Below are 26,523 nucleotides of genomic sequence, written 5' to 3'. Positions count from 1 at the left end.
CAACTCAGTTCTGTGATTCACCGCTATTTTTATGCTCTTGATTTGGACAGAGCAATCGATCAGGTAACCTCGAGGTGTCACCAGTGTGCTGCATTGCGCAACATTCCTCATACCATTACCAAGCAGTCCACTGGAGAACCCCCTGGTGCTGTTGGGGTATCCTTCGCAGCGGATATCATCAAACGCAATCACCAGCTAGTTCTTGTATTGCGAGAATGTTCCACTTCCTACACGACATCGTGCATTGTGGAGAATGAACAACACGTCACTCTCCGCGACAACTTGATCCGCTTATGCATAGAACTCCGGCCATTGGATGAACCACTTGCTGTCATCCGCACCGATCCGGCTCCCGACTTCACACGTCTGGTCCATGATGAGCTTCTTAAACATCACCGGATGTGCATCGAGATTGGTCGCATTAAAAATCCCAACAAGAATCCCATCGCCGAGAAGGCAGTTCGTGAATGTCAAGATGAACTTCTACGACAGGAGCCGATGGGAGGACCAGTAACTCCACTAACACTCGCACTGGCCACCGCCAGTATGAACTCACGAGTTCGTGCACGGGGACTCTCGGCCCAAGAGATATGGTGCCAGCGGATCAGTTCACCAATCAACAAATCCCTTTCTCGGACTTACAAATGATACAAGCCCAACACCATCTTCGTTCCATTAACCACCCCCATAGTGAGAAGTCGAAGGCACCCATGGGGTCCGTCAAGCCCAATGTGTCAGTGGAAGTCGGTGATTTAATCTATTTGTACTCTGATCGTAACAAGTCATGCCCAAGAAACCGCTACCTCGTCTCTGCCACCGATGGACCCTGGTGCAACATCCGTAAATTTGCGGGGTCCCAATTGAGGAGTGCAACTTATCGGGTGAAAAAGTCTGAATGCTACAAAGTCCCAGACTACTGGAAGGATATGCTCCCACTCCCTCGCAATCGGGGATATGGTGTTGCACAACAAACCGAGGACGTATGCCTCCAACCAGCAACAAAACCACCAGACCCCCCATTCATCCCCTATGAGCTGTCTTCACCTGCCGACAGTGTTGAATCCTTCACAATCCCTAGCAGCCACGTACCAGATCTCGGTTCTGATGCATCCCCAAGGCTTGACACCTGTAGACCTGGTTACTCCATAGCCATCGGCGACACCTGTGAGGAACATCCAACGGTGTCCGCAACCGTCTGGACACCAAGACGCTCCAACCGTGTACGTTACCAGCCCAAACACTTCAAGGGTTTTATTTTGGATGCTTTGTCATATTGTGGTCACAATGCTTGCAGAAACTGTCATGGGGCAGAATAATCCTTGAGACCGGAGGGCAGTCTACCCGGTGATGGTCTCAGTATATCTGACTGACTGGTACATGATTTATGTGACCTCCTCCAGGTTAAGTGACCATTTTCCTTGTTTAACTTTGTGTACTCTGCCTCAGTATTTGAAGCCATCTACTGTCACCTACTTTCTTCATTTATAACACCAAGCATGATAGTAGATAAATTACCTCGTAAAAAAAGTAGAAGAAAAAAAAAAGTGGTTGCGCCAGTAGAGTACGTGGTTTAATCCGTCGTGCGAGTGTGGTGCACGGGGTTACCGTGCAGGGGTGCTATATCGAGGAAGGTTTGGCCGAGCCGGGCACGTTGTATCGTGTGTGTTATTAAAGTTGATTTCAACCTCACCAAGACTGGTGTTTGGCCTCGGTGCTCCGTTGGGGATTCCCTTTAACCATTGTGGCGCTATATATTGTCTGTCAACCAATAATGATCAATAACGTATGTCAACCAATGATAGGACACGGTGCTATGACGTCACGAATGACATCACAATTAATATTAATTTTTTAACATTTTTTTTGCACGATTGACGTCAATTCTTCTTCTTCTTCGTTTGGTATGACGGCACAATCGATGCTGGGGACCTGAGTATGTGCCTTTTCAAGGTTTGATATCGTTCTTCATCCGTTTCAGCTGTTTCCCAAGTGTTTCCCAAGGTTTGAAAGCTGTTTTTTTCCCAAGGTTTGAAAGCTGTTTTTCCCCAAGGTTTGAAGTAATTGTTCAAATTATTAATTAATCCCAAGGTTTGAATTTTCCCAAGGGAAACAGCTGTTTCCCAAGGGTTTGAAAGCTGTTTTTCCCCCAAGGTTTGAATTGATTGTTGTGCTTGGTAGACATTTGTGAATACATTTACAGAGAGAGGGGCGAGAGAGGAGGAGGGAAAGGCGGGCGAGAGAGGGGGGAGAGGGCAGGGAGAGAGGGGGTGAGAGAGGGGAGGGAGAGAGGGTGGTGAGAGAGAGGGGGCGTCACAATTCAAGAGAGGGGGGAGACAGGAGGGTGCGAGAGAGTGGGGGGGGTGAGAGTAGGGGCGAGAGAGAGGGGCGAGAGAGGAGAACCGAGACTAGGGGGGAGAGAGGGGTGGGCGAGAGAGAGGGGCGTCACAATTCTTTGTTTGATATGACGTCACAATTGACGCTGGGGACCTGAGTATGTTTCCCAGGTGTTTCCCAAGTTATGGCCATTTATGATAAGGTTGGTCCGATCTAATTGAAAAAATGCCCCAATCCAGTTGTCGTTTACGAGAGCGAAGGAACGAAGCTGCACATACTGGCACGCACCTACGGACCCGCACCTACGGACCCGCACAAGTTAATTAGAAATCTAAGAACAGAGAGAGAAAGAGAGGAAAAGAAGGGAGATGGCATTGAGTACATCCAGGAAAGCAGTGAGAGAATACATCCAAGAAAGCTATGAAGCCAATTGGATTTTAGGCCTTTTGGCTCCAGTACAAAATAAGACCTTTAAGCAAGAGAGGATACATTTGATTATATGTTCCAATAAAATGAGTTACATCAAGATGAATCAATTAATATTTAGTAATTAGAAACAGGTGCAGTGATTAACTGCGACTACAATTCTTATTAATGGCCACATTCAAGCAGATTGGTTATAAAACTACTTCAAAAAGGAAGTCCACTTCTCCAACCACAAAGATCCAATGGTGTCTTTCGCAGAGAGCAGGAGAATTATCGCCGGCATCCTGAACACATCACAAATGCCTGTACCTTCAGTCAAGTAACCTGCATCTGAGTGACAACCTGTCAAAGATTGGTTCTATCCCAGATCTATTTATTGACTAGTGGTTTTGTACACCGAGAGGTACTAATATATTTCTTGTGATGTGACCCAGAGCTCTGTAAGGAGTATTGGCCTCACTTGTCCAGTTGTAAGCTATCACGGGTCAAAAAGTACAAGGTGCTGGTATTGGCCTCACTCGGCCAGTTGTAAACCGTTGTAAACTGGCTGAGTGAAGCCGATACCAGTGTCTTGTATCCATTGGCAAAAAATGCGACATGAATACAATCATTAAAGAGATCTTTTAATAGGTGTGTGTTTTGTCAATAATCATTAAGCAGAGACTGCCTTCAGATCGCATCATTATAAATTCATTTGTTTCTTGACCAGGTGTGATAACGTCAGATCTAGTTTTTAGAATTTTACTTTTGTTCCCCACCCCTTGACAAGGTCATAGATGGGTGACTTTAAAATGAGCTCCGTCCGTTCGACCAACCGACCGACCGATCATCTGTCCATGTACTTTTATGAACGCGATATTTCAAAAACCGTTGAACATTTAGTTTTCATATTGCAGATATCTAATCCTCATGACATTGTCTCCACCTGAAGAGATGATAACTGTAACTGTCTGAATTATGTTGCCATGGCAACCATCTCAGTAACGGCTTGTGTTCACAGTATTTCAAAAACCGTCCAAGATTTAGCTTTCATATTGCAGATATCTATTCCTCATACCACCCAAAAAGGGACCTAAAGGGGACGAGGGGACCTAAAGTATCAGCTCCTTGTGCATTTAATTTGAGTTTGGTTTTTCTTTAATGCTAAACATATCAGACTTCTCAATGACACAAAATGAGCAAATACATTGGTCAACCAAATACCACCCTCAATGAGTGCGAGCATATCCGTATCATTCATTAAAACTTTTGGGATAGTGCTGTCTCAGACTTGATGCTATTACTGAAGCTTTCATTTCCAGATGATCCTCATCCGACCAAGAGTTATCTTTGTAAGACTACATTTCATCTCCCATTTTAAAGACACATTTTTCCGTATTTGAAATTTTCTCTTCATCTCCATCGTCTCCAAAGCCTTTCTTTTTTTTTTTTTGGAACAAACTCACCTGTATCACCTGCAGTCATGATCTCTTCACTTGAGATTAGTGTCGACTTGGGATACATTTGCAAGTTCTCCAAGCGTACTTTTGCTTACCTTGGAGCATCCATGGAATAGCGACGCTGTGTTACAACCTCAGCATGCATTACTACCTCCTTTTGTCATACCCTAGCGAATCACTCAAAAAGTGCAATACAAAGGGAATTTGGACTATTTTAATTGTTTGGGCATGGGCCAAAGTGATGAGAAGCTCAGGTTGAATCTATATAAATTAGACAAGGAGAGGTTCAAGCAGTGGTTTCTGAAGCCTCTGGTGTGTTTCACCATGTGGCTGTTAGCATGGATAGGGACCGTGGGTCTGTGGTTTACAACAGGTGAGAGAAAGGGAGAAAGAGAGAGACAGACAGATAGATATGGAATATGATGAGGTTTCTTCAAAGGTCCTCATTTGATGTTAATCTTTCAACATGAAGCTTTGTGCCTAAAGTCCAAGAATAAGATTTTTTTTTTTTTAGTCCAGTGCTTGGTGTTTTCACCTTTGAAGAGTAGCTGAGAAATTTATTGCTGCAGCTGTGAACAAAGATTGTACAAGAATACAGTAAAACAAGAGTATAGTAAAAAATTGTTCAGCCTGTATTAAGCAAATAGATGTGTATTTAAAAAATCTAAAAATACTCAGGGATATAATCTTCAATTGTTTTCTTTCCCTGCAGTGTCAGCGCAAAGCAATTCCACGTTCCCACGTAAGTCAACTCTTCTCGATACTCTCACCTTTACATGAGTGGTTGTTTTTATCAGGACAAAATACCATTTTGTTTATTTGAAGGTTTGGCATTTTTATGACAAAAATGGAACAAGACATTTGCTTTTAATACAAAAAAAAAACCAGCAGTGTTTTCCAATCATGTACATTGTTATCACAGTTGTGCAACTCAACAATGAGCTTCCTTTTCCATTTGGAAAAGTTTCTGCAGTTGCGGTAGCATCTGCATGGTATGAGCTGGAAGGATTAATCTGCTCTTTTGCAGTTAGGTGCATCTGTGAGCAGGTACACGCTTAGCCAAGGCACTTCTGTCTAAATCAATGACTTTTACCTGTTTCAAGCTGAAGAACTTAGGAGGCCCAAATGGCAAGTCACTTGTTTCATCATTAATGTAGAGGTGTCCTATTGGTGGGTGGATCAAATATCAACCTCCAATTAGTATGTTGATAGAAGTACTTGGAATTATGGTTGCAATAGTGGTTGTGGAAACAATTATTTTGAGAAAAGTCAGCTTATTGAGATTAATTGTGCATGAAGATAAGTGTATGCATTATAAAAATTAAATTGTGGGTTTGGGATGGCAGGAAAACCTGGACCAAGAAATGATCTCATCTGAGAAATTGTGCAAATGATGACTCTCACCTCTGAGCTGTCTATCCTGGATTTGAATCCTGACCTGGCTATAAACTGCCATACTGGTATTTCACGTGCAGGGCGAGGCAGGCATGTGTGTGTTTGCTGTCACTCGGATTGACTTTAAACTAGGTGTCCTGGCTGCCAACATTAGTTGGTGGATTTTAAAGACCCCACAATGTCCTTTGTGAAGGGTCGAGTAGCTATCGTCGGCACGGCATCACCAGTCAAATTCCTGCTATAACCTCTCGGGGGCACTGCATCAGTGGCACAGCCGTGCCCCAGGTAAATGATGCGACCTGCAGCCATATGCTTCATCTATCTATAATTCCAGCAGTGTGTGTGTGTGTGTGTGTGTGTGTGTGTGTGTGTGTGTGTGTGTGTGTGTGTGTGTGTGTGTGTGTGTGTGTGTGTGTGTGTGTGTGTGTGTGTAACCGCTGTTTCTCGACAATCACTCGTCCGATCTAATTGAAACTTGCCAGCTATATCGCTGGGGACCTGAGGATGTGCCTTTTCAAGGTTTGATATTAATCGGACAAGTGCTTCCCAAGTTATGGCTATTTATTTACCAACCAATGACATGACACGTTGTTGCATGGGCGTGGCCGATTGGGAAGGGAAGCTCAGTCGCGTTCCCCATTACGGGTTACAACGTACGGGCTTCCAGATAGTGATGACTTCGTGTATTCTAATAATTTCTCGATTTCTTATGCGCATTTATAGATAAACACAATGCCCCAAGTTATGATCGTTTTCATATTATACGGTGCATAAATTTCGGTAACATCAGAGTGAGCTGGTATGCTCCGAACTAGGAAGTAAATTTTTTTCTCTCTCTTCTCTTCTCTTTTTGTTTTTCCTTGCCACGACATTGCGAAAAGGTAAAATACGTTGGCGCTAATTGAATAATTGCGAATATTATTAAATTAAAATTTAACTAAATTAAAAACTAAATTGCGAATAATCGTAACTGCGAATAATATGCGAACTTCCGGGCCACGCACGTACGGGCAGGCGAGAGCGAAGAAACGGCCTGTGTGGTTGTTGTTTGTTGCTCGTGGTTTGAATATTTATTTGTTTATTTTTTTTTTTTATGGGCACATACTAGTAATATAAAATACGAAGGTGTGCTTGATGGTGATGTTGTACGTTCCTGTGAAATGCTGGCATTTTTGTTGTTGTGGACCATACACTAAGGTGAACATTCTTATTTCAGCCATTGACAAGATGTGCACCTTGTGGAACAAAGGTCATGTGCGAACTTTTGATGATGAGATCTACAGTTTTATATCAGATTGCAATATCCCGGTCTCATCCAACTGTAAAAATGAATACACCGACTTTGATATTTCTGCCAAAAGAGATGAGAACGGTTTCATGAAATATATCAGGTTTCGGCTGGAAGCTTCACTCATCGTCATCGAAGGATCGCAAATTAAATTGGATGGAGATATGTGAGTGAAAAGTGCTGTTGGAAAATGTAACTCATAACCCTGTTAACAACCACACACTGCAATTACAATCCACAAGTAAAATTATTCTGTTCCTGCGTAAACATTTGTTAATTATAAAATGCATGTAAAAATGTTTTTGAGCGCTTTAAAAAAGGGCTTTGTTAGTTTGGCGACAGGCCTGCCCTTTGAATGATACTGAGAAGGAGAGTTCAAAAAGTTATACAAATGAGATACAACAGCCAAAGGCACATACAAAAAGTATAAGGGTGTGTGTGTGTGTGTGTGTGTGTGTGTGTGTGTGTGTGTGTGTGTGTGTGTGTGTGTGTGTGTGTGTGTGTGTGTATACACAGTGTCCCAAAAGTCACCGAGGGATTTAGAATTTAAATAACATTTCTGTTTTTAAATAATTTATGATTATTTTTATCCCAAAAGAAAATTTACAAAATGGAGATAAATTTGCTTTATTTATGAAAAATGATATAGCTTAGATGTCCTTCATTTTCGGCTTCACAGAGACGGGCTCTTTCGACAGCATTTTCCCGAACAGCGGACAATAACTCTGGCTGCAGCCCTCGAATTTCTGCACAGATGTTGTCATTCAGCTGCTGAATTGTATGGGGCTTATTGATGTATACACGCTCCTTTAGGTAACCCCAAATAAAATAATCGGGAGGCATCAAATCAGGTGAACGTGATGACCAAGAAATTTCTGAAATTCGCAAAATAATTCGGTGTCCATGCTCTTTAGGTGCGAATAATTGATCGATGAAATTTAATATAAAATTCCACGATTTTGTTTCTTTGTTCAGTTGTGAATTTTGCCATGGGTAATTTCTAAATGTTAATCTAAATTCTGAAAAGAAAAGAAAAGAAAATTATTAAAAAAAATTATATTATTATTATTTGGGTGACCTGTATGTATGTATGTATGTATGTATGTATGTATGTATATATATATATATATATATATATATATATATATATATATATATATATATATATATATACATGTATTATTATCATAAATTTGTAGATTTTTCTTGCAAACTATACATGCTTGTCTATTTAATAATAATAAAGTGGCTTTTCGGACACATATTGTGCTATCTCATTTGTAGAACCTTTTGAACACCTTCGTACATACCGATGTGGTTGATTTTAATTATGAATCGAACCGTCATCATCTGTTTACATTTTCACAGAATTATTCCTCCCTTCACCAACAAAGACATTTCTCTCAAGAAATATGGCTTCTACCAAAAAATCAAAGCCAGGTTGTTAGGTGTGAGCATTTTTTGGAATGAAGACTTTCTCAGTGTAAGTTTGCACCACATCGAAAGCCTTCAAGTTATTTTAATTTCCACCATTACCAGTTGCTAATGTTGATTTGGCTTCATGGAAAAAAATGTTTAAATTATTCAAACTGAGGTAACACAGACAGACATATTTGTACAAGTCTCCTTGAACCAGTATATAATATCATTCAGGAAACGCGACGTCACATTTTTCCGAATGCTTGCACACTACTCGATAGACATTGATGATGATGCCACTTGATTGATTGTGCAAATGATGACTCTGATGTAACGTACTCAGATGCCTGTGCTATATCCTGGTTATTGGTAGGTTATCCTGGAGCAGAGGTATGCTGGTACCACGTGTGGTGTCTGTGGAAACTTTGACGGAAATAAAGATCTGCCTCTCGGTGAGAAGCCCATCAGACTTTTCTGCCCATCTTCTGCTTACCTTGTGGCAAAAGTTCTAAGTCTCAAAGGAAAGTGAAGAAGAATTTGTTTGGGTTTATCAGTTCATTGTTTCTCTTTTGGGTTTTCTTTATTTCAGATAACAACATTCAGATGAAAATCAACCTCAGAGAAATGACTTCATTCCAGGACTGCTTTATCGAGTATGCATTGAAGCCTCCCTGTGCCAGCTTGCCTTTGTCAAAAGTGAGCATGTACACCTGTAATGTAGCAGAGTGCCCACCCACCTTTCTGCATGTCAATTAGAGGAAAAATGGTAACATGAAACGTGTGACGTAACCAATAACCATCTGTACTTCAATACTTCCGGATTCCCTTCTTCTCGTTCCTGTGAATTTTGCAGGAAAAAGAATGCACCGACATTTTCAACACTGCCCTCACCAACTGCCCTGGAGATCTTTTGGTTGAATTTAAGGAAAGATGTTTGTGGGACCACTGCACTTGTGAAGTACCAACTGGCTGTGTATGCATGACTGTCGGTGAATATTCATACCATTGCAGCAGGAAATATGAGAGCGCAATCAACTGGAGAACACCAGACTTTTGTGGTGAGTATTTGTGGGTTAGTGAAGCCTCTTTGTGTAGTAGTCTACTGTGGTCATCTTCGACTGGATGATTAGTTAAACATCATCTTGAACATCTTTGACATTTCATACTATTCAGCTCAATACCCTGAGGAAGAATCAAAATCGATGATTTTCGATTCCTGCTAAGATCAGGAGGAGAACCATATGTTTATGGACCCAAATGTGGTGGAATTCAGACCCGTCCCCTCCCTCAATCCCACCACAGTGCTCCAAACATGCCTCCTCCCTGCCGTCCATTTGCTCCTGTTCCCTCCCAAACTTCTTTCCTTTCCCTTCTCTTCCTACTCCTCCCACATTCCCCCATTCTCCTCATATTTTATTTTGTCAATTTCATCCTCCTCCCCCCCCCCACCCTTCCTGCAGTGTGTATTGATGTAATGATGCCTCCAAATTTTGAAATTGACATTTACACTTAATGTGTAAATAGGTCACAGGATGGTCCACATCATCAGTTCCAGATTGTTCTCTAAATCTGGTTTTGCCGCAGAAAGCTCAGTACCCCTATATCAGATCGTTCCATCGTGTTGTTCTCGTTGTATTGCCTTTGATGATTTTTTTTTCGTTACATCCCTTCATTGGTGTTAAAGAACAGAGATAAAAATCATTGTTAGATGTCAAAGTTACAACTATAAGGAGGTGTCCAACAATGCTTTGCTTTCACATTACAGGTGTCTCCTGCCCACCAACCACGGAGTATAGGGAATGTGGCAGCTCATGCATACAAACATGTGCCAATCCAGTTGGTGAGCTCGTATGTGAGGACGTCTGTGTCCCTGGATGTTTCTGCCCACAAGGTCAGTGGACTGCACAGCAACATTGTTGCACCACATTTGGTGAACAGCTTCACGAGTACAAAACTTTTTTGTTTGTTTATCCCACTCAATGTTTATCACATATCATTAGACATGCGATTTTCCAGATAATAACAAGCCTCAGGTGTGCAGTCTGGTAGGATGGTTTAGAAGTAGCGCACTCGCCTCTGAGCTGTGTCGTCTGGGTTTCATTCACGACCTGACTAAGAACTGTTGGACGCTTCCTATGCAGGCAGGATGTTGTATCAAAAAGTGTGCCTTCCTTCGGTTGGGACGTAAAGCTGGGTGTCCCATCTGCTAGCATTAGTTGTTCCATGGTGTCGTTCGCAAGATGTAGGATATTGTCACCGGCAGCATTTTGAAATTTCAAATTCTTCCCAGAAGTATCTGCAAAGTTCAACCCCCAATGTGGGGGTAGGCACCTCATCACCCACTATAGACCTACGGTCCAAAGCTGAGTCTGAAATATTCCTTATAAACTTTTTGTGATCAATATTATCAAGGCCAGAGTTGGCGTTGCAACACATCCCACATACCCTGCTGTCAGACTGGAACAATGTGTATGTTGATTGTTCTGCTGTTCCTCCATGGCATTTCGTGGATTGCATGACATCATGAACTGTACTGATGCTTGCCTGCATTTACATGACAAAACACTCAGTTGTTGGGTTCAGTTCTTGAAGTGATTGGTGTTGCCTATCGGCTGTATAGTCTTCTTCGTGATGACATTTCCCTTTGTTGATTTGGAGACAAATAAGTTGGTTCAAATCTTCCTAATAGAGTTGGCCAGTCTGAAAGCTGATTCTCCCTCCCCATTGAAAGCTCCTCTGTTTACAATAATCACGGTTATGAAAATCAGATGGACGTGTGGGTGATCCTTGCAATTGGGAAGCGGTGTCCCATCACTCCTGGGAGGTTAGTTTGTAAAAACTGCTGTTATGGTTCAAGAATAACAAGAGATGCTGCAATATTGAGCACTATTCCGTTCAAGTGGACCACAAGTACAAAGCAACCATATTAATGGAAAAGTATAAATGTTGTTTCATCTTGTTATATTCTTCTTTTCTCATCTGGAATTCTTTGTTGATGTTCACCATAATATTGTGACGTCCACGGGACTTGAACAGTCCCGCCAACGTAGAATGAGCCAAAACGATGGAGGCGGTTTATTTATTTATAACCCAAAGATGGCGGTTCTAATCGCTCTACCGCAAACGCGACGAGGAAGGTGGCACGAGTCGCTTTTCACTGAGTTGATAACGTTTATTCCTCTAACCAGAAATAACAAGACTCGGCAAGAAGAGGGATCCGGGGCGATTCGACGGGATGGTGTGGGATCGGTCGTGGGGAAAACACAGACAATTCCAATGAATATACAAATCTCAAACCCTCTAAGGCGCCAGGTACACACAAAAACACACACACACACACACACACACACACACACACACACACACACACACACACACACACACACACACACACACACACACACACACACACACACACACACACACACACACACACAAAAACGTAGCTATTCCTGGTGGTCAGGCTGGACCGTGGTGTGGACGCAACAGTCCCTGTGGTGGCGTCGGACGAGCTGGCCTTGCTCTCGTCAGGGGGGGCAGGAGAAACCGTGGTGCTGTCGACCTCCTGGTCTTGGCCCAAGTCCGCTCACAGCCGCCAGGGAACCAGTTCTGGCGCCAAATTGCGAGCAGGAGAGGGAGGCAGGTCCGCCCGCCGTTCGACCCCGTACTCCGAGCCAGCAGAACCCCAGAGCCAACCAAGGTGAGGCACGAGGCTCAGCAAGGCTACAAGACACGATGAAACCAGGGCCGAACCAGCGCAACAACAAGCACGCTCCTTGCACAACAACCTCCACCCCAAAAAACGGTCTTTTTGTCCCGATCTTCTTCCTCTTCCTTTTCGACCCCGAACGGAAACTTTTTATCCTCCCGTCCTCGTCACTTCCAATCGAGCCGTTTTATTGGCCCACCGCCGTCGCCTTCCACCAATCGTGATCAAGGGGCGGAGCCATCCGCAGCACTGTCCTGTGACGTCACGGCAAGCCTCCAGAGAATACTAAAAGGGGTTTACGCAGACACCCTTACCCTATCCCGTGTCCCTATCTAATTACGTGACAATTATCATTTCCCCCTTGAAGAAATGGACATTTACTAGACAACTTATCACCACTGAATTGCTACTTATTACATCGGGATCCTGGTACACTCAAACAGCATGGCATACCTAATTAAACATCCTAATTACCCTTTGAATGCATACCCCCCCCTCAAACGTAACAATATACTTCTTTTTTTGAGGGAGGTTTTTTCATACCATTTACAGATACCGTCTTTTCACCAACTGGAGAGTGTATACCGGTGTCCGCTTGCCCATGTGAGTTTGAGGGGATATTCTATGAGCCGACCAAGCACCGAATCGACAACGTCAGTGACTGGTAACTGCAAATATTCTTGCATCCCCTCAAGAAATATGGAACATGTGACCACAATCAGTGTGTGTGCGTGCATGCATGTGTGCATGCGTGCCTGCGTGCGCGCACGCATCATTGTTTGTTATCTCCATATGCACATTTCAGAATGTGGAACAGAGCCCTCCCACGTTTCAAATATCCACCTCCATGTGAGTGTGCAGTTATGTGTGTGTGTATGTCTGTGAAGGCCATAACTTTTTTTTAATCATTTAAGGTTTTGTCATCAGTTGTTCAACAAACCTTTATAATGAGAATATGGAGAAGCCAAATTAATAATTTGATCATAATGTCAAAAGTCATGCCTGGTGTTGGCTGAGCAGTTAGGGTGGCTGGCTTGGAGCCTTAAGGTCCTGAGTTAGAGCCCTGTCACCCGTTGAATGAACACTAGGTCAGGTTGTTTCAGCCCATCATCCTTCCAAGGTTGGCAAAATGAGTACCAGCTTACTGGGGTAATAACCATTTGGGGTAACTTGTGTCGGAGTGGCGGCCCATGGGTTGCCACTCCGACGCAGGAAAATGCCTTGGCAGCCCTATGTGCCTTATGGTGCAAATGGAATGGTGTATACATATATACATCGATGTGTGTGTGTGTGTGTGTGTGTGTGTGTGTGTGTGTGTGTGTGTGTGTGTGTGTGTGTGTGTGTGTGTGTGTGTGTGTGTGTGTGTTTCGTCAAAAGTCACTGAAAGTCCAACATCAACTCATCCTAGGAATTCTTTCAAAGAAACTTGCTCTCCCTCATGCACAGATTTATCCCCTCTCGTCTTCAGTTGTCCTCCCCTTCCTCCCGCCCTTGGTTCACTGAAGCTTGTGGTGAGGCAGTTGGCCTGAAACAACTTGCCTTTCCTTCATGGAAAGCAAGCCCAACTGAAGGTAATCTCAGTTCCTTCCATAAAGCTCGGAACAAGTGTGTATCTACCCTCAGGAGAGCCAGAAAACAACATCTTTCTAATCAGAAGTGTGAACTCTCAAACCTCTCTCCCTCCTCAAAATCCTGGTGGCGTCTAATCAAATCTTTTTCTGGTGTATGTTCCACTCCATCCCCTCCCTTACCTCGAATGGCCGCACTGCTGATACCGCATGTGAAAAGGCTGAATATCTAAACGCAGTGTTTGCATTGAAATCTTTTGTCCAAAAGCTATCGCTTTATGTACCCACCTTACCCAGTCACACCCAACTGTCCCTGGACTGTGTCCTTTTCTCCTGACAAGGTGGAGAGCTTTCTGTCAAACCTCGACTCAGATTCTGCAACCAGTCCAGGTGGCATCAGCCCACATGTCCTAAAAACCTGCTTTTCTGCTCTTGCTCACCCTTTCTCTTGTATTCACCCTCTCATTTGCTGAAGGTCATCTGCCATCTGCTTGAAAATCAGCAAACATTACTGCCCTACAAAAAAATGTGCAGAAACATATCCCTGCAACTTCAGATCAACCAGCCTTCTCCCAATCATCAACAATGTTATGGAATCCATCATCGCTTCAGACATTAAATCATTCCTCTTCTCCAATGGCCTGACTTCCGATCATCAATTTGGTTTTGGACCAGGTCATTCTTCCTTGGATATGCTGATTCTGCTCTCCAAACAATGCCGGATGGAGGTCCTCAATGCCGGACATGAAATCAGAGCCATATCTCTTGACATATCACGTGCTTTCGATGTGGTCTGGCACCCTGCCCTGCTCACCAAACTCTCTTCCTACGGTCTCCAAGGCCATCTCCACTCATGGCTTGTAGACTTCTTCTCCTGTCACAGTCACCGTGTGGCCCTAAATGGAGTTCTTTCATCCCCTCTTCCTGTCCAGGCTGGAGTTCCTCAAGGCAGCGTTCTGGGCCCTGTTCTTTTTCTGGTTTTCATCAATGATCTCTCCGACTCTCTGAAAAATCCTCTTTATCTCTTTGCTGATGATTCCACCCTCTGCCATACCATCTGTTCTGTCAGCCCTAACACCGGCATGCAGCAGCTTCTTCGCTCACTGCAGATCTGGGTAAAATCACAAACTGGTCCAACATGTGGAACATGTCTTTCAATCTGGACAAATCTCACACTCTCACTTTCTCTCTCCGAAAGGACCATTTGGAACCCCCCCCCCCCCACCCAATCTACTTTCTCAACAATCCTTTTGAAGAAGTCCTTTCTTTCAAGCTTTTGGGTCTCACTATCTGCCATGATCTTTCCTGGGAAAGCCACATTTCCAAACTGGCCTCCAAAGCTAGTCGCCGACTGGGAATCCTTCGTCGTGCAAAGTCCTTCCTCCGCCAACCTGAGCTCCTGACCACATACAAAGCTTTCGTCGGCAGCCTGAGGGAGTAATTCTCTCTCCTCTGGGCTGGTGCTCCTGCCTCTCACCTTTCTCGGCTTCATGCTGTTGAAACCAAGGCATTTCGGATCATCGGCATCTCCCACGATGAGGCTGAGTCTTTGGGCCTTTTACTCTCTCACCACAGGCAGGTCAGTGGTTTTTCTGTCTTCTACCTTCTCCTCTCCAGTCTTGCTCCCCCCCTTCCCCTTGCTCTGTCTGTGATTTGTCCTCACCATATTTCTGCAAGGTGCTCAAAGTCCGCCAACAACCCCCTTCTGGTGAAATACCAAAATCACGAATCACTGCTCAACTTCACTCTTTCATTCATCTTTTTCCCCACCTATGGAATAAACTCCCTCACTCTGTTCAATCCCATTCTTCCCTCCAGGCTTTCAAAACAGCCATTCACCACCACCTCTTATCATCCCCCATCCAAATCCTCGATCTTTTCTACCCTCGATAATTCACCCCAAACCCACCTCCTTCAAATTCCCTGCTTTCCTTCCTGAAAGTTCCTGTAATGTCCATCTTGTATTCCCCATGTTCCCCGCCTCATCCCTCTCCCTTCCACCGATCTCCTTATGTCTCTGTTCCCCACTGTTTTGTCCTTCCCACTCCCTCCCCTCTTGTCTCATGCCCCCCTTGCTGTGCATTGTGTGTTAGCTCTAATACGAGCCTCGACAAGGTATACAAAAAAAAATAGGCCTCAATAGCTGCCTATCTGTCGCATGTCAGTGTGAGATGGCTGGGTTTTTCTTTTTTAATAACTTCCATATTTATTTTTTCATTTACCATTTGAGCTTTTGTTATCAAATTTTCATAATGAAGTCTAAATAGGAAGATCTTGAAGTCCTGGTGTCAAGGTTAGAGAGATCAAGTTTTGGCTTGTAGAGTGGGGTTGAGCACAGTTTGTAGGGGTTGCTGATTTTCATCAAGTTTAGTTCAGTACAAAGCAGACACGACGTGCTTTACATTTTGAAATGCTTTCTTGCTCCCATTTTTACACCAATTAAAGGGAATAATAAACTATGGAGGATTCATGCCATCCAGACTCTTCATCTAAATTGTGGTGCTTAGGTACTTATGGATTAAGTGTTGCGATTGCAAAATCAGTGCTATGTATACCCACCATTTCGGAGTAAATGGCTCAAAACAGCGATGTCTTGCTTGCTTGATTGTGGCTTGGTTGAGGTACAAGCGTAACTAAAAAGTCCATGGTACTGTAGTGTTTGGCCAGATACCTCATGAGTAAATTTGACTGACTGTGGGTAACCTTCACGGTAAAATGGTCACAAACTTTTTCTCTCCTGGTGGTGACGAAACCATTTGCCTGAGTGGTCGAGATGTTTGGTGTACGTGGTACATGGATGGTATGCTGGCAGTCCTTACCCAATTCATTAATTATTTCTTGCAGCGAGTGTGCCAATGGTCAGTGGTCTTGCAAGACAATCAAGCAAATCTCTTTGTGCTCACTGGAAGGGAATGTCCATCTTACGACCTTTGATCACACAAGTTACAACGTTTTTGCCGAGTGCAAGTTTACCTTCGCTTCGGTAAGTTTTATGATAACAATAACATGAATAATATTATATTAACAATAATATTAACGGGAGCAATGATACAACATATTTGTGCTGTGTAATTCTAACAATAATAAGAATGCTGGTGGTTATAGTAGACGTAGCATCATTATAGTTGATGCAGACCCATAAAAACAGTCCTGCGGTGTTCTGAGCTTATAGTGGGTCAAAACCCTTGCTTATTTTTCACTTTCAGCTGAGGACCCCATCAGTGCTTGTGTAACAACATTTTCTTGCATACATTTTATTTGAGTACCTATCACAGTTATGGTATTGTATATGTATAATAGGCTAATGCTGTCTGTCTGTCTGTCTGTCCCACTCTGCAACACAGAAACGCTCCTTGGAGAAAAAAAAATATTCACCAAAAGTTGTTTCAAATTAATCCAAACGTTCAGGAAGCTTTAAAAGGGAAACATGTTCATGTAAAGTACAAATTACGATTAACTTGGTCCCTGTTTTTAACGATTATTAAAGACGTTTACAGAAATGGGGAATGGAGAGAGGGGGTATGAAATTTGCCAGAATTATAATATTTGCCAAACACAATAAAGTGTTTGAGACAATTTTGATAAAAGTAATGGCAAAAAAAATAAACTGTTTATTATTAAAGGTGGAAGGAGGTTATGTTTTCAGCCCTATTTGTTTGTCTATTTGTGTGTAGGATATCTCAAAAAGCTGTGCACAGATTTGGATGAAATTTGGTGGAGAGGTTGGGTGTGCGATAGCAATAACCTCATTAGATTTTGGTGAAGATCTGGCTGCGGATCTGGATACTAGAAGTGTTTGAGTGATTCTTCACCGTTGAGAGATACAGCCAAATATGATATGTAGCATGATATCTCAAAGAGTTGTGGAGGGATTTGGACAAAACTTGGTGGAGAGGTTGAGTCTTTGACAAGAACGAATTGATTCGATTTTGGTGAAGATTCAATTCCGGATCCGATATTTTTTAACGTGATTCTTCACCATTGAGATATCGGGCCAAAAACGATATATGGCATGATATTTCAAAAATTTATTGAGTCCGATATGTTCTACTCGATCAGACATTGAGAAGCAGAGGTATGTGCTCAACCGAGTGCCCTTCTTGTTGTTATAGTGTTTTCTGATAAATTATATGTGATTAATTAATTGGAATTATACAGAGTACCTGGCTTTCTTTTTCTCAACTCTAAATTCCTTCCACACAAGGTGCAGGTACCTCTGCTAGTGTTCTATAATATATTATCTGAAAATTGATGGATTTGGGATCACCTTTGAGATGTGTGAATGCTTTGGCAGGCAAGGAGCTGGGTGATAGAAATCTCAACCGTGTCATGTGGTCCAAGGAGCACACAGACATGTCTGTCGGGAGTCACCTTCTCCACTCTCACGGTAAGAAAATCTTCCTCCATTGGTCGGATTCCTGAACTATTACCAGTCACAATGTTTGTTTGCATTATTCGCCTTATAAATACCGAAGGGGTGTGTGTGTGTGTGTGTGTGTGTGTGTGTGTGTGTGTGTGTGTGTGTGTGTGTGTGTGTGTGTGTGCGCGCGCGCGCACGCGCCAAGAACTCTCGGCATATCATGGATTTTTTTGGCTTGCTTGTAAAGTAAAGTTACACTCAGTGGGGATTCCTGCCTATCAGGCTAACCCGAGCTCCTAAAGTAACTAAAAACGAGGTACACCTGTGTTTGTGCTGAAACGAGGCCATTTAAGAGATGTTGCAAGATGAACGTATTCCTCTGTTCTGCAGACCAATTTTGAGTTCCGTGATAAAGGTGTCTTCACTTTGGATCTCCAGGTACCTTTGCCTTACGAATCAGGTAAGAAGTTCAACCACTTACCGAAGAATATCTTTACCTCTTCAAAAAGCCAAATGCATTCTCATTTCCTCACCTTATTACCTCTGCCACCGAAGGTGAAGGAGGTTATGTTTTCACCCCTCTTTGTCTGTGTATTACTTGCAAAATGAAGATTTTTCAAGTCTATTGGTCAGTCGATTTTGTTCTGTCTGTCTGCCTGTTTGTCTGTCTGTCATCTACAGGTCACAATTCTAAACCGATCGTCATGAAACTTTACCAAGTAGTAGAGTTAGTCTCACCTGAGAAGCCTATTGATTTTGAGGTTGAAGGTCAAAGGTCATCTTGAGGTCAAATACGAGGTGTGTTCAAAAAGTATCCAACCTTAATTTTTCGTGCGTAAACAAATGAAGCTAGGGAGGCATAGTTTGGTGCACGTATATGGGCGATCCTAATCCGTATGCGTGAATATTTTCCCGCCTGCAGAAGCTGTCAGTCGCCGACAGACCGCCGATGAGTGAGGAAGTGTAAGTGAGTGCCGTCGGATTTTCGTTTTTGACAAAATGACGGATCACTGTGGTCTCATCGCCAGTGATCGCTGTGTTGAAGAAGTTGGGATCTCTCTTCACAGTCTCCAGCATGTCCTGTGCGATCTCTAAACGGAGTTGCTTCTGCTCGATCGTTAGCAGCTTTGGCACGAACTTCGCTGAGATTCTCCAAAAGCCCAAATCCTCAGTCACAATGGAATGAACGGATCCAATGCTGACGCCCGCCTCGTCTGCAAGTTCTCTGATCGTGATTCGACGATCCTGCATCAGCAGGGTCCTCACTTGGTCAATGACGATCTCATTTTGGGATGTTGAGGGCCTACCAGAACGTGCTTCACTTTCCACTGATGTGCGACCATCTTTGAAGCGGTTGTACCACTCTTTTTTCTGTGTGGTGCCCATTGCTTCGTTCCCGAAGGCCTCTTGAATCTTGCGGATCGTTTCCACTTGTGAATCGCCAAGCTTTACACAAAATTTGATGCAGTGGCGTTGTTCCAGTTTTTCCGTCATTTTGTCAAGAACGAAAATCCGACGGCGCTCACTTACATCCGGGCGGTGTTTGGCTCCGAACGTGTCCGGGCAGTATTTATGTCTGGATGAGAGTTTGTCTCTGGACATGTCCGGGCAGTGTTTGTCTTTGGACGTGTTGGGGTGGTGCTTGTCTTTGGATGTGTCCGGTTGGTGGTTGTCTCCAGACGCGTCTGGGTGGTGTTTGTCTCCGGATACCTTGGCTCCAGACTCGTCTGGGCGGTATTTATGTCAGGACGGGAGTTTGTCCCCGGAGGGGCGTTTGTCTTTGGATGTGCTCGAGAAGTGTTTGTGTCTGGATGGCCTGGCTCTGGATGCATCTGGCGGGTTTTGTCTTCAGACATGCCTGGGCGGTGTTTGTCTCCTGGCCTTGTTTATAGTATGACCGGTAGAAAATCTATTTCAGACATTATTTTGTTTCCATGTTCACCCTTATTCTATGCAGAATAATTTTGATGAGACAGTATGAATCGTAATTAACACTCCACCACACGTCTGCCTTCCCTTTCTCTCACCTCATACTGTCTTCCCTTCCCCCACACCTCCTCGCGCCCCCCACCTCCTCGCGCCCCCCACCTCTCCTTGCTCCCACACCCCTCATCGCTCCCCCTCCCTCCTCCTTTCCCCTCCACCGCTTCACTCTTCGCCCTCTCTCTTTCTCTTGCCTCATTCTTTCTCTCCCCCCCACCCCATTAGTATCCCCATCAGCGAAGCGATGGGTGGTATTTGCTGGTGTTCAATATATTGACCATCCGCACCAGAGAACTCTCTGGCTGACAGTATAGCAGGCAATTTTAAATGAAAAATGTTTGGCATACTGAATGAGAATACATAACCAAGGAGAATAGATAAATACACATCCAGGGCCTATTTCCCCCATCTTTGGAGAGTTACATCCTATACTTCCTGACGTCCCCATGTATACTTTGCAGGACTTTACAAGATGTGACTTTTCATGACTTCCTTTAAAGCTTTATTTAAACATGTCATGGCATGCCAATCCGCACTGATGATTATCGTTCTTTTAAACCACTTTTTAAACATGATGTTAACAAATAATTGTAATACATCTGGACAACTTCAGAGAACAAAGTCCATTTAAAATGTCTCAGTGACTCAGTATTATCATTGACATTAACTATTGATGTTAACGGGGAATAAAAGTCTGTTCATCTAATGTGCAGCTGTTCCCTTCCACTATATTGTAAGTCTGTGATTCTGTTGTTCCATAAGAGCTGGAAAGGCAAACTAAATTTTGAGCTTGTCCAATCATACTTGCTTGTGCTGCTATTTTCCAGAGACTGTATCCATCTACTACCAGTCCTCGATGGTGATTGAACTCCAGACATCATTTGGAATAGCTTTACAGGTGCATGTGGAACCCATCATGAAGGTGTATCTTCGCGTGCCTTTAAAGTTTCGCGGTGAAACCAAAGGTACGCATGACGATTGAAAACGGTTTTTCCTTTCTTTACGTGTGTTGTATTGATCACTATATTGCTGTGAAAGGAAACTCGTCTCAAAGATCCAGAACATTGAACGAAATGGTGGGATTTATTGCAATGAGCTCATGCAGCAACCCTAACAGCTCAATGCAAACTGCATGCACAAAGAGAGCACAGCTCAAAAAAGCGAGACTTGATGGCAAAATTGAGATCCAGCTCAGAGAGCATTTCACAGTGGGAGCCAGGCGAGCTCAATTGCTGCAGGATCTCGTGGTAGCTTCTCAAGAACCTTCCAGCTGTGTCTCCGTTTATCTGCAGCAGCTCTTTGTTTACGGGGGAGAAATATGTATATCAAATGAGCTTCCACAAGAAAACATCATGGAAAATGACAGAATACTACTCAAGAATCCCCAGTGTTAGGCCAGGGTCGGGATGTTGAATTGCCAAAGTCATGCTGATCACATGACCAGAAGTGTGTTAAAATGGCCGACTGAGTTAATTTTTGCACGTAAGTTCGTTTAAAAATCTCCTTCAGAACCACCAGTCAGAATGCTACCAAATTTGGTTTCCAACATTGGGACATGGTCCTGATGTTAAATTGCTTTGGCCATGCTGATCACGTGACTGGAAGTGTGTCAAAATGGCGGTCGCGCAAATTCCTTCCAAAATCTTTTTCTCGAAACCCACCAGTCAGAATGCTACCAAATTTGGATTGAACATGCCTGTTGTTGGCTTAATGGTTAGGTTGGTGGGTTTGGAATCCTCTGATCCTGAGTTCAAATCCTCCTTGGTGGTTGGTGAATTGATACCAGGTGGGATTGACTCTGTTATCCTTCCAAGGTCGGCAAAATGAGTGCCAGCTTGCTGGTATCCTGTGTCGGAGTGGCGACCCGTCCAGGATTGTACCCAGTAGCCGAGGAGACTGCTTAGGCAGCACCAACGTTCTGCACAGAGTGTGGTCCCGATGGATGGATGGATTAGGCCAAGGTAAGGGTCTCAATTAAACTGTGGAAGTCATGCCAATCACTTCACCGGAAGTGTGTCAAAATGGCTGACTTGGTCAACTTTTGGGAAAATCGCATTAATTCCTTGAAAAAATCTTCTTCTCCAGACATACGAGTTGGAAGGCTACCAAATTTGGGGTGCAACATTAGGACAGGGTTGTGATCTTAAATTGCAGAGGTTATCCCGATCACATGACTGGAAGTGTGTCAAAATGGTGGAATTTAGGAAAATTGCGTAAATTCCCTCAAAAATTTCCTCTCCAGACAAACCTGTCAGAATGCCACAAAATTTGTGTTACAACATTAGGCCAGGGCCCAGATAAGCTACAGGTCCAGTGGTCCTATTTTAGCTCATCTGGAACATAGTTCCGGGGAGCTTATGGGATGGCCTATCGTCCATCCGTCCGTCTGTAATTCCATCCACAAATACATGCAACTTCTTCTCTGAAACTACACATACGATTTTGAAGAAACTTTACAACAACGTTCATTAACGTGTATGTACCAAAGTTTGTTCACGGCATTGAAAAAATCAGGCCACAAGGGGGTCGATGGGGGCTGCCCCCCCTCTCCCCCCCAAAATAGGTATTTGCTTTCTTCTCAAAAACTACACATGCAATGAAATGTGGGCACAGCCTTCATCACCCTTGATGTATCAGAGATTGTTTGTTCAGGGCATTTAAAAAAGTCGGAGTCAAAGAGGATGTACGTGGTGTGTGTGTGTGTGGGGGGGGGGGAGGATGCCCCCCAAATATATATTGCTTTCTTCTTTGAAACTACACTCATATTTTTGATGAAACTCACCACAACCTTCATCGCCCATGATGTACCAAAGTTTATTCACGTTATTTTAAAAATCGGGGTCAAACGGATCGGGGTCACATGGGAGGTGGGGAGAGGAGGTGGGGGGGGGGGTGGGGGAGAGGAAGTGGTGTTACCCCCTAAATAGGTATTTACGATAACATTGGTACATTTTGCTGATTCAGTCCCACGTTGACTTCCTCCTCGGTATCATTATTCTACCAGGTGAACGCCCAGGGGTATTTCCACTATTTTTTTGATGTTGGTTCAGCCATAAGCTGCCATCCTCGTGTTTCATAGACCAGGTGATACATCAGTGTGTATGCCGTCCCTCAGATGGACGTTTATATTGGGCTTCCCATCTGCTGGCATTCGCTGTTGGATTTTGAAGATTCCATAGTTCTTCACAAAGAGTTGGCTCGTTATCATGGGCACCTTGGCCAAATTACAAATTCGTGTTTTGAATTCTTGCAAAGGAAAAGTGACCTGTCCAGGATTGCAACATATACATATATATGTGTATATATATATATATATATATATATATATATATATATATATATATATATATATATATATATATATATATATATATATATATATATATATATATATATATATATATATATATATATATATATATATATACATATATATGTGTATATATATATAATATACAAAAAAACATGACATAATAGTGACCGAAGCTTTTCGTGCTACACTTCTCAAGATGATACACACAAGGAAACCAGAAACAATGATCACATGTACTTTTATTGGCATGTCTAAGTGAAAGCGACACCGATTGGTTCTGCGGCCATGACATCAATCAGATTCCGAACGCCCTTTGATTGATTCCGTCACCGCTATCTTGACTCCAATTGGCTGGAGCAGAGTTTCCCGAGGTCACATACCATCCGTGTCATGGCTTGATATCTTTATATATCTATATACTGTATATATTTATATATATATATGTATATATATATATATATATGTATTTATATATATATATATATATGTATATATATATATATATGTATTTATATATATATATATATATATATATATATATATATATATATATATATATATATATATTGATCTGCATATATATATATATATATATATATATATATATATATATATATATATATATATATATATATATATATATATATATATATATATAAATATATATATTGATCTGTATATATATTGATCTGTATATATATTGATCTGTATATATATATTGATCTGTATATATATAAAAATATATATCCATGTACATAAACATCAGATGCACCTCCTGACTGTTATGATGTATAAACGACGAATGTGGTCATCATTGGTTAGATATTTATCGGTATGCCATCCTGATGAGGGCAAATATGCCCGAAGTCCAGATCAGTGGCTCCGTTTGATGTTTAACTGATGTTGGCCATATAATCTTTGTCTGTTTGACAGTCACCAGGTTGAGGCCTCTGTGTCGGAGGTGACGCTTTGGTGTGGGACTGCGTCAAAGGGGACTGTGAGGCCATGAGGCAAAAAGTTCTGTGGTCTCATGAAACCAAGATGGACCTTTTTGACCGAGATGCAAAACGTTACATTTTGTGCAAACTCAACACAGCACAACACCCAAAGAACACCATTCCTACTGTGAAGCATGGCGGTGGCAACACCATGTTATGGGGATGTTTCTCATCAGCAGGGACGAGGGCACTTGTTAAGATGATAGACAGGAGGATGGATGGAACAAAATACAGAAAAATCCTAGAGGAAAACTTGCTGCCCTCTGCAAGACGGCTGAATTTGGGATGGAAGTTCACCTTCAAGCATGACAATGACCCGACGCACCCAACCAAAGCTACACTGGAGTGGCTAAGGAACAACAAGACAAATGTCCTTGAGTGGCCCAGTCAGAGGTCTGACTTGAAAATTGCTGTCCATCAACGCTCCCCTTGCAACTTGACTGAGCTTGAACAATTTTGTACAGTAGAAATGCAAATATTGCCCAATCATGGTGTGCAAAGTTGGTAGAGACCTATCCCAACAGACTCACCGTTGTGGTCTGATGTCAAAGGTGCTTCCAAGTATTACCTCGGGAGGGGTGGCCACTTATCCAACCAAGATGCTCCAGTTTTGTATTTTAAAATAATTTTCTGCAATATGTAGAATTTGTTTTTCACTTCGAAGTTGTGGGTTACGCTTGAAAAATAAAGGTGGAAAAAGTCTGTTTTAATGCATTTTAATTCCAGGCGATAAGGTAGCAAAAGCTGAAAATTTTGAAAGGGGATCTTCAGACTTTCTATAGGCACTCTTGCAGTCTGTGGTTCTTTCTGTAAACGTTCACATACATTAAATTCCTTGTACCAATGCATGCACCTATAATGTGGAGAAAAGTCAGTGAAATCTGTGTTTTATTTTTACTTGCAAAATATTCTGATCCTTTTTCAAGAGAACGATCAACAAATGAGCTGCCACCTATAACAGTGTCATTGTGCACAAACTGCATTTTTGCATCACAACCAGTGTATTGATGTAGATAATAATGCCGTGCCTTTTGGTGATATTGTCTTTTTGTTTGCATTTAGGCCTGTGTGGGAATTTCAACGGGCAGGGCATAGATGACTTTTATTCATCACAAGGCATCTTGGAAAGCACACCGGCAGCTTTCCTGGCATCCTGGCAAGTGCTAGCAGATTGCCCGTCTATTGGAGTCATTGAAGAGAATCCCTGCACCTATAATCTGGAGAAAAGTCAGTGAAGTCCTTGTTTTATTGTCGTTATCTTAACATATATGTTTAACTGAATGCCTTTCTTTCTCCCTTACTGTGATCAAGTATGATGGTGATTCATATATGACCTGGACGTTTGTTTACAACTGTGATTAACTTGTTATGAGTGGTACACTCAACAATACCAGAACTAATGTCCACTTATGAACTGGTACTGGTAAGAGGAACTCCTTAGTAAGTCATATGAGATTCTCAACTCACCTGACCTTTGCATTGTTGATTGATGTAGCCCCCTTGCAGTCTGTAGTTCATTCTGTACACGTTCACTTACATTAAATTACTTGTACCAATCAAATACGGACGTCCTTCACAGACAATCTTCACCATACTGTCTGCATATTTCAACTGATTTAATCTTTTTGTTGGCCACAGATTTTATACCGTCTTTTCTTCCTCACTTGCCTTCTTTCTGGCTGCTCCACCATCTTTTCTTCTTCACTTGCCTTCTTTCTGGCTGCTCCACCGTCTTTTCTTCCTCACTTGCCACCATCTTCATTTTTCAGCACGTGCATTAAAGCGAGAAATGTGATTGTTGGTTTTGGTCACCAATTCTACAATGGCAGAGTTCTCTCAAAAATTGTAAAACTACCCTGTACATACATTATTACTCTGCCTTTTATAAATGAAAGCCTCGGTCAAATTTAAACTGCACTCATAATTATTAACAAAAGGAAGCAAACCGATGTATTGACAAAACTGTGAATAATATCAAAAAACAATGTAAAGAAAAGTTTGTGGTGCTGAAGAGCAGTGGATGTGATGTGATATCCTTTCATCAGAAACGTTTGCTGAGGGAAGCTGTTCATTATTGAAATTAAAAGCAGGGTCTTTCGCACCCTGCCACAACAGCGTGTCTCCGGATGACTACTACAAGGTAATATTGGCAGCAATCAACACCATTACTGCCACAAAATGCAAATATATCATACAATGTATGAGAACGAAACCAAACTAACAAGGCAAAGTGAACACTTCGGTGCCATCTTGTGATCTGAAAGGTAATCTAAGATTGTTGTGCTTTTGTT

The 26,523-nt window shown here is 42.6% G+C and overlaps 1 protein-coding gene across 1 annotated transcript in view; it reads left to right on the top strand.

The window, feature by feature from the left end:
• Window positions 1–710: 710 nt before the first annotated feature.
• Window positions 711–26,523, top strand: part of LOC147009641 (mucin-5B-like) — a 114,405-nt gene continuing 88,592 nt past the window's right edge. Inside the window, exons 1-14 of the mRNA XM_085861199.1 lie at window positions 711–1,164; window positions 4,912–4,941; window positions 6,811–7,048; window positions 8,251–8,365; window positions 8,675–8,753; window positions 8,891–8,997; window positions 9,155–9,359; window positions 10,067–10,192; window positions 12,563–12,674; window positions 16,423–16,561; window positions 18,329–18,398; window positions 20,749–20,886; window positions 25,295–25,459; window positions 26,278–26,372. Coding sequence (XP_085717325.1) covers window positions 711–1,164; window positions 4,912–4,941; window positions 6,811–7,048; window positions 8,251–8,365; window positions 8,675–8,753; window positions 8,891–8,997; window positions 9,155–9,359; window positions 10,067–10,192; window positions 12,563–12,674; window positions 16,423–16,561; window positions 18,329–18,398; window positions 20,749–20,886; window positions 25,295–25,459; window positions 26,278–26,372 — 2,073 coding nt within the window. The remainder of the gene's footprint in view (window positions 1,165–4,911; window positions 4,942–6,810; window positions 7,049–8,250; window positions 8,366–8,674; window positions 8,754–8,890; window positions 8,998–9,154; window positions 9,360–10,066; window positions 10,193–12,562; window positions 12,675–16,422; window positions 16,562–18,328; window positions 18,399–20,748; window positions 20,887–25,294; window positions 25,460–26,277; window positions 26,373–26,523) is intronic.

The sequence above is a fragment of the Eptatretus burgeri genome, chromosome 17, assembly GCF_056783735.1.
Source record: "Eptatretus burgeri isolate ZD-2024b chromosome 17, Ebu_testis_v1, whole genome shotgun sequence".
NCBI lineage: Eukaryota > Metazoa > Chordata > Myxini > Myxiniformes > Myxinidae > Eptatretus > Eptatretus burgeri.
The sequence above is the reverse complement of the archived record's forward strand: the minus strand, read 5'-3'. Positions and strand labels throughout refer to the sequence as shown.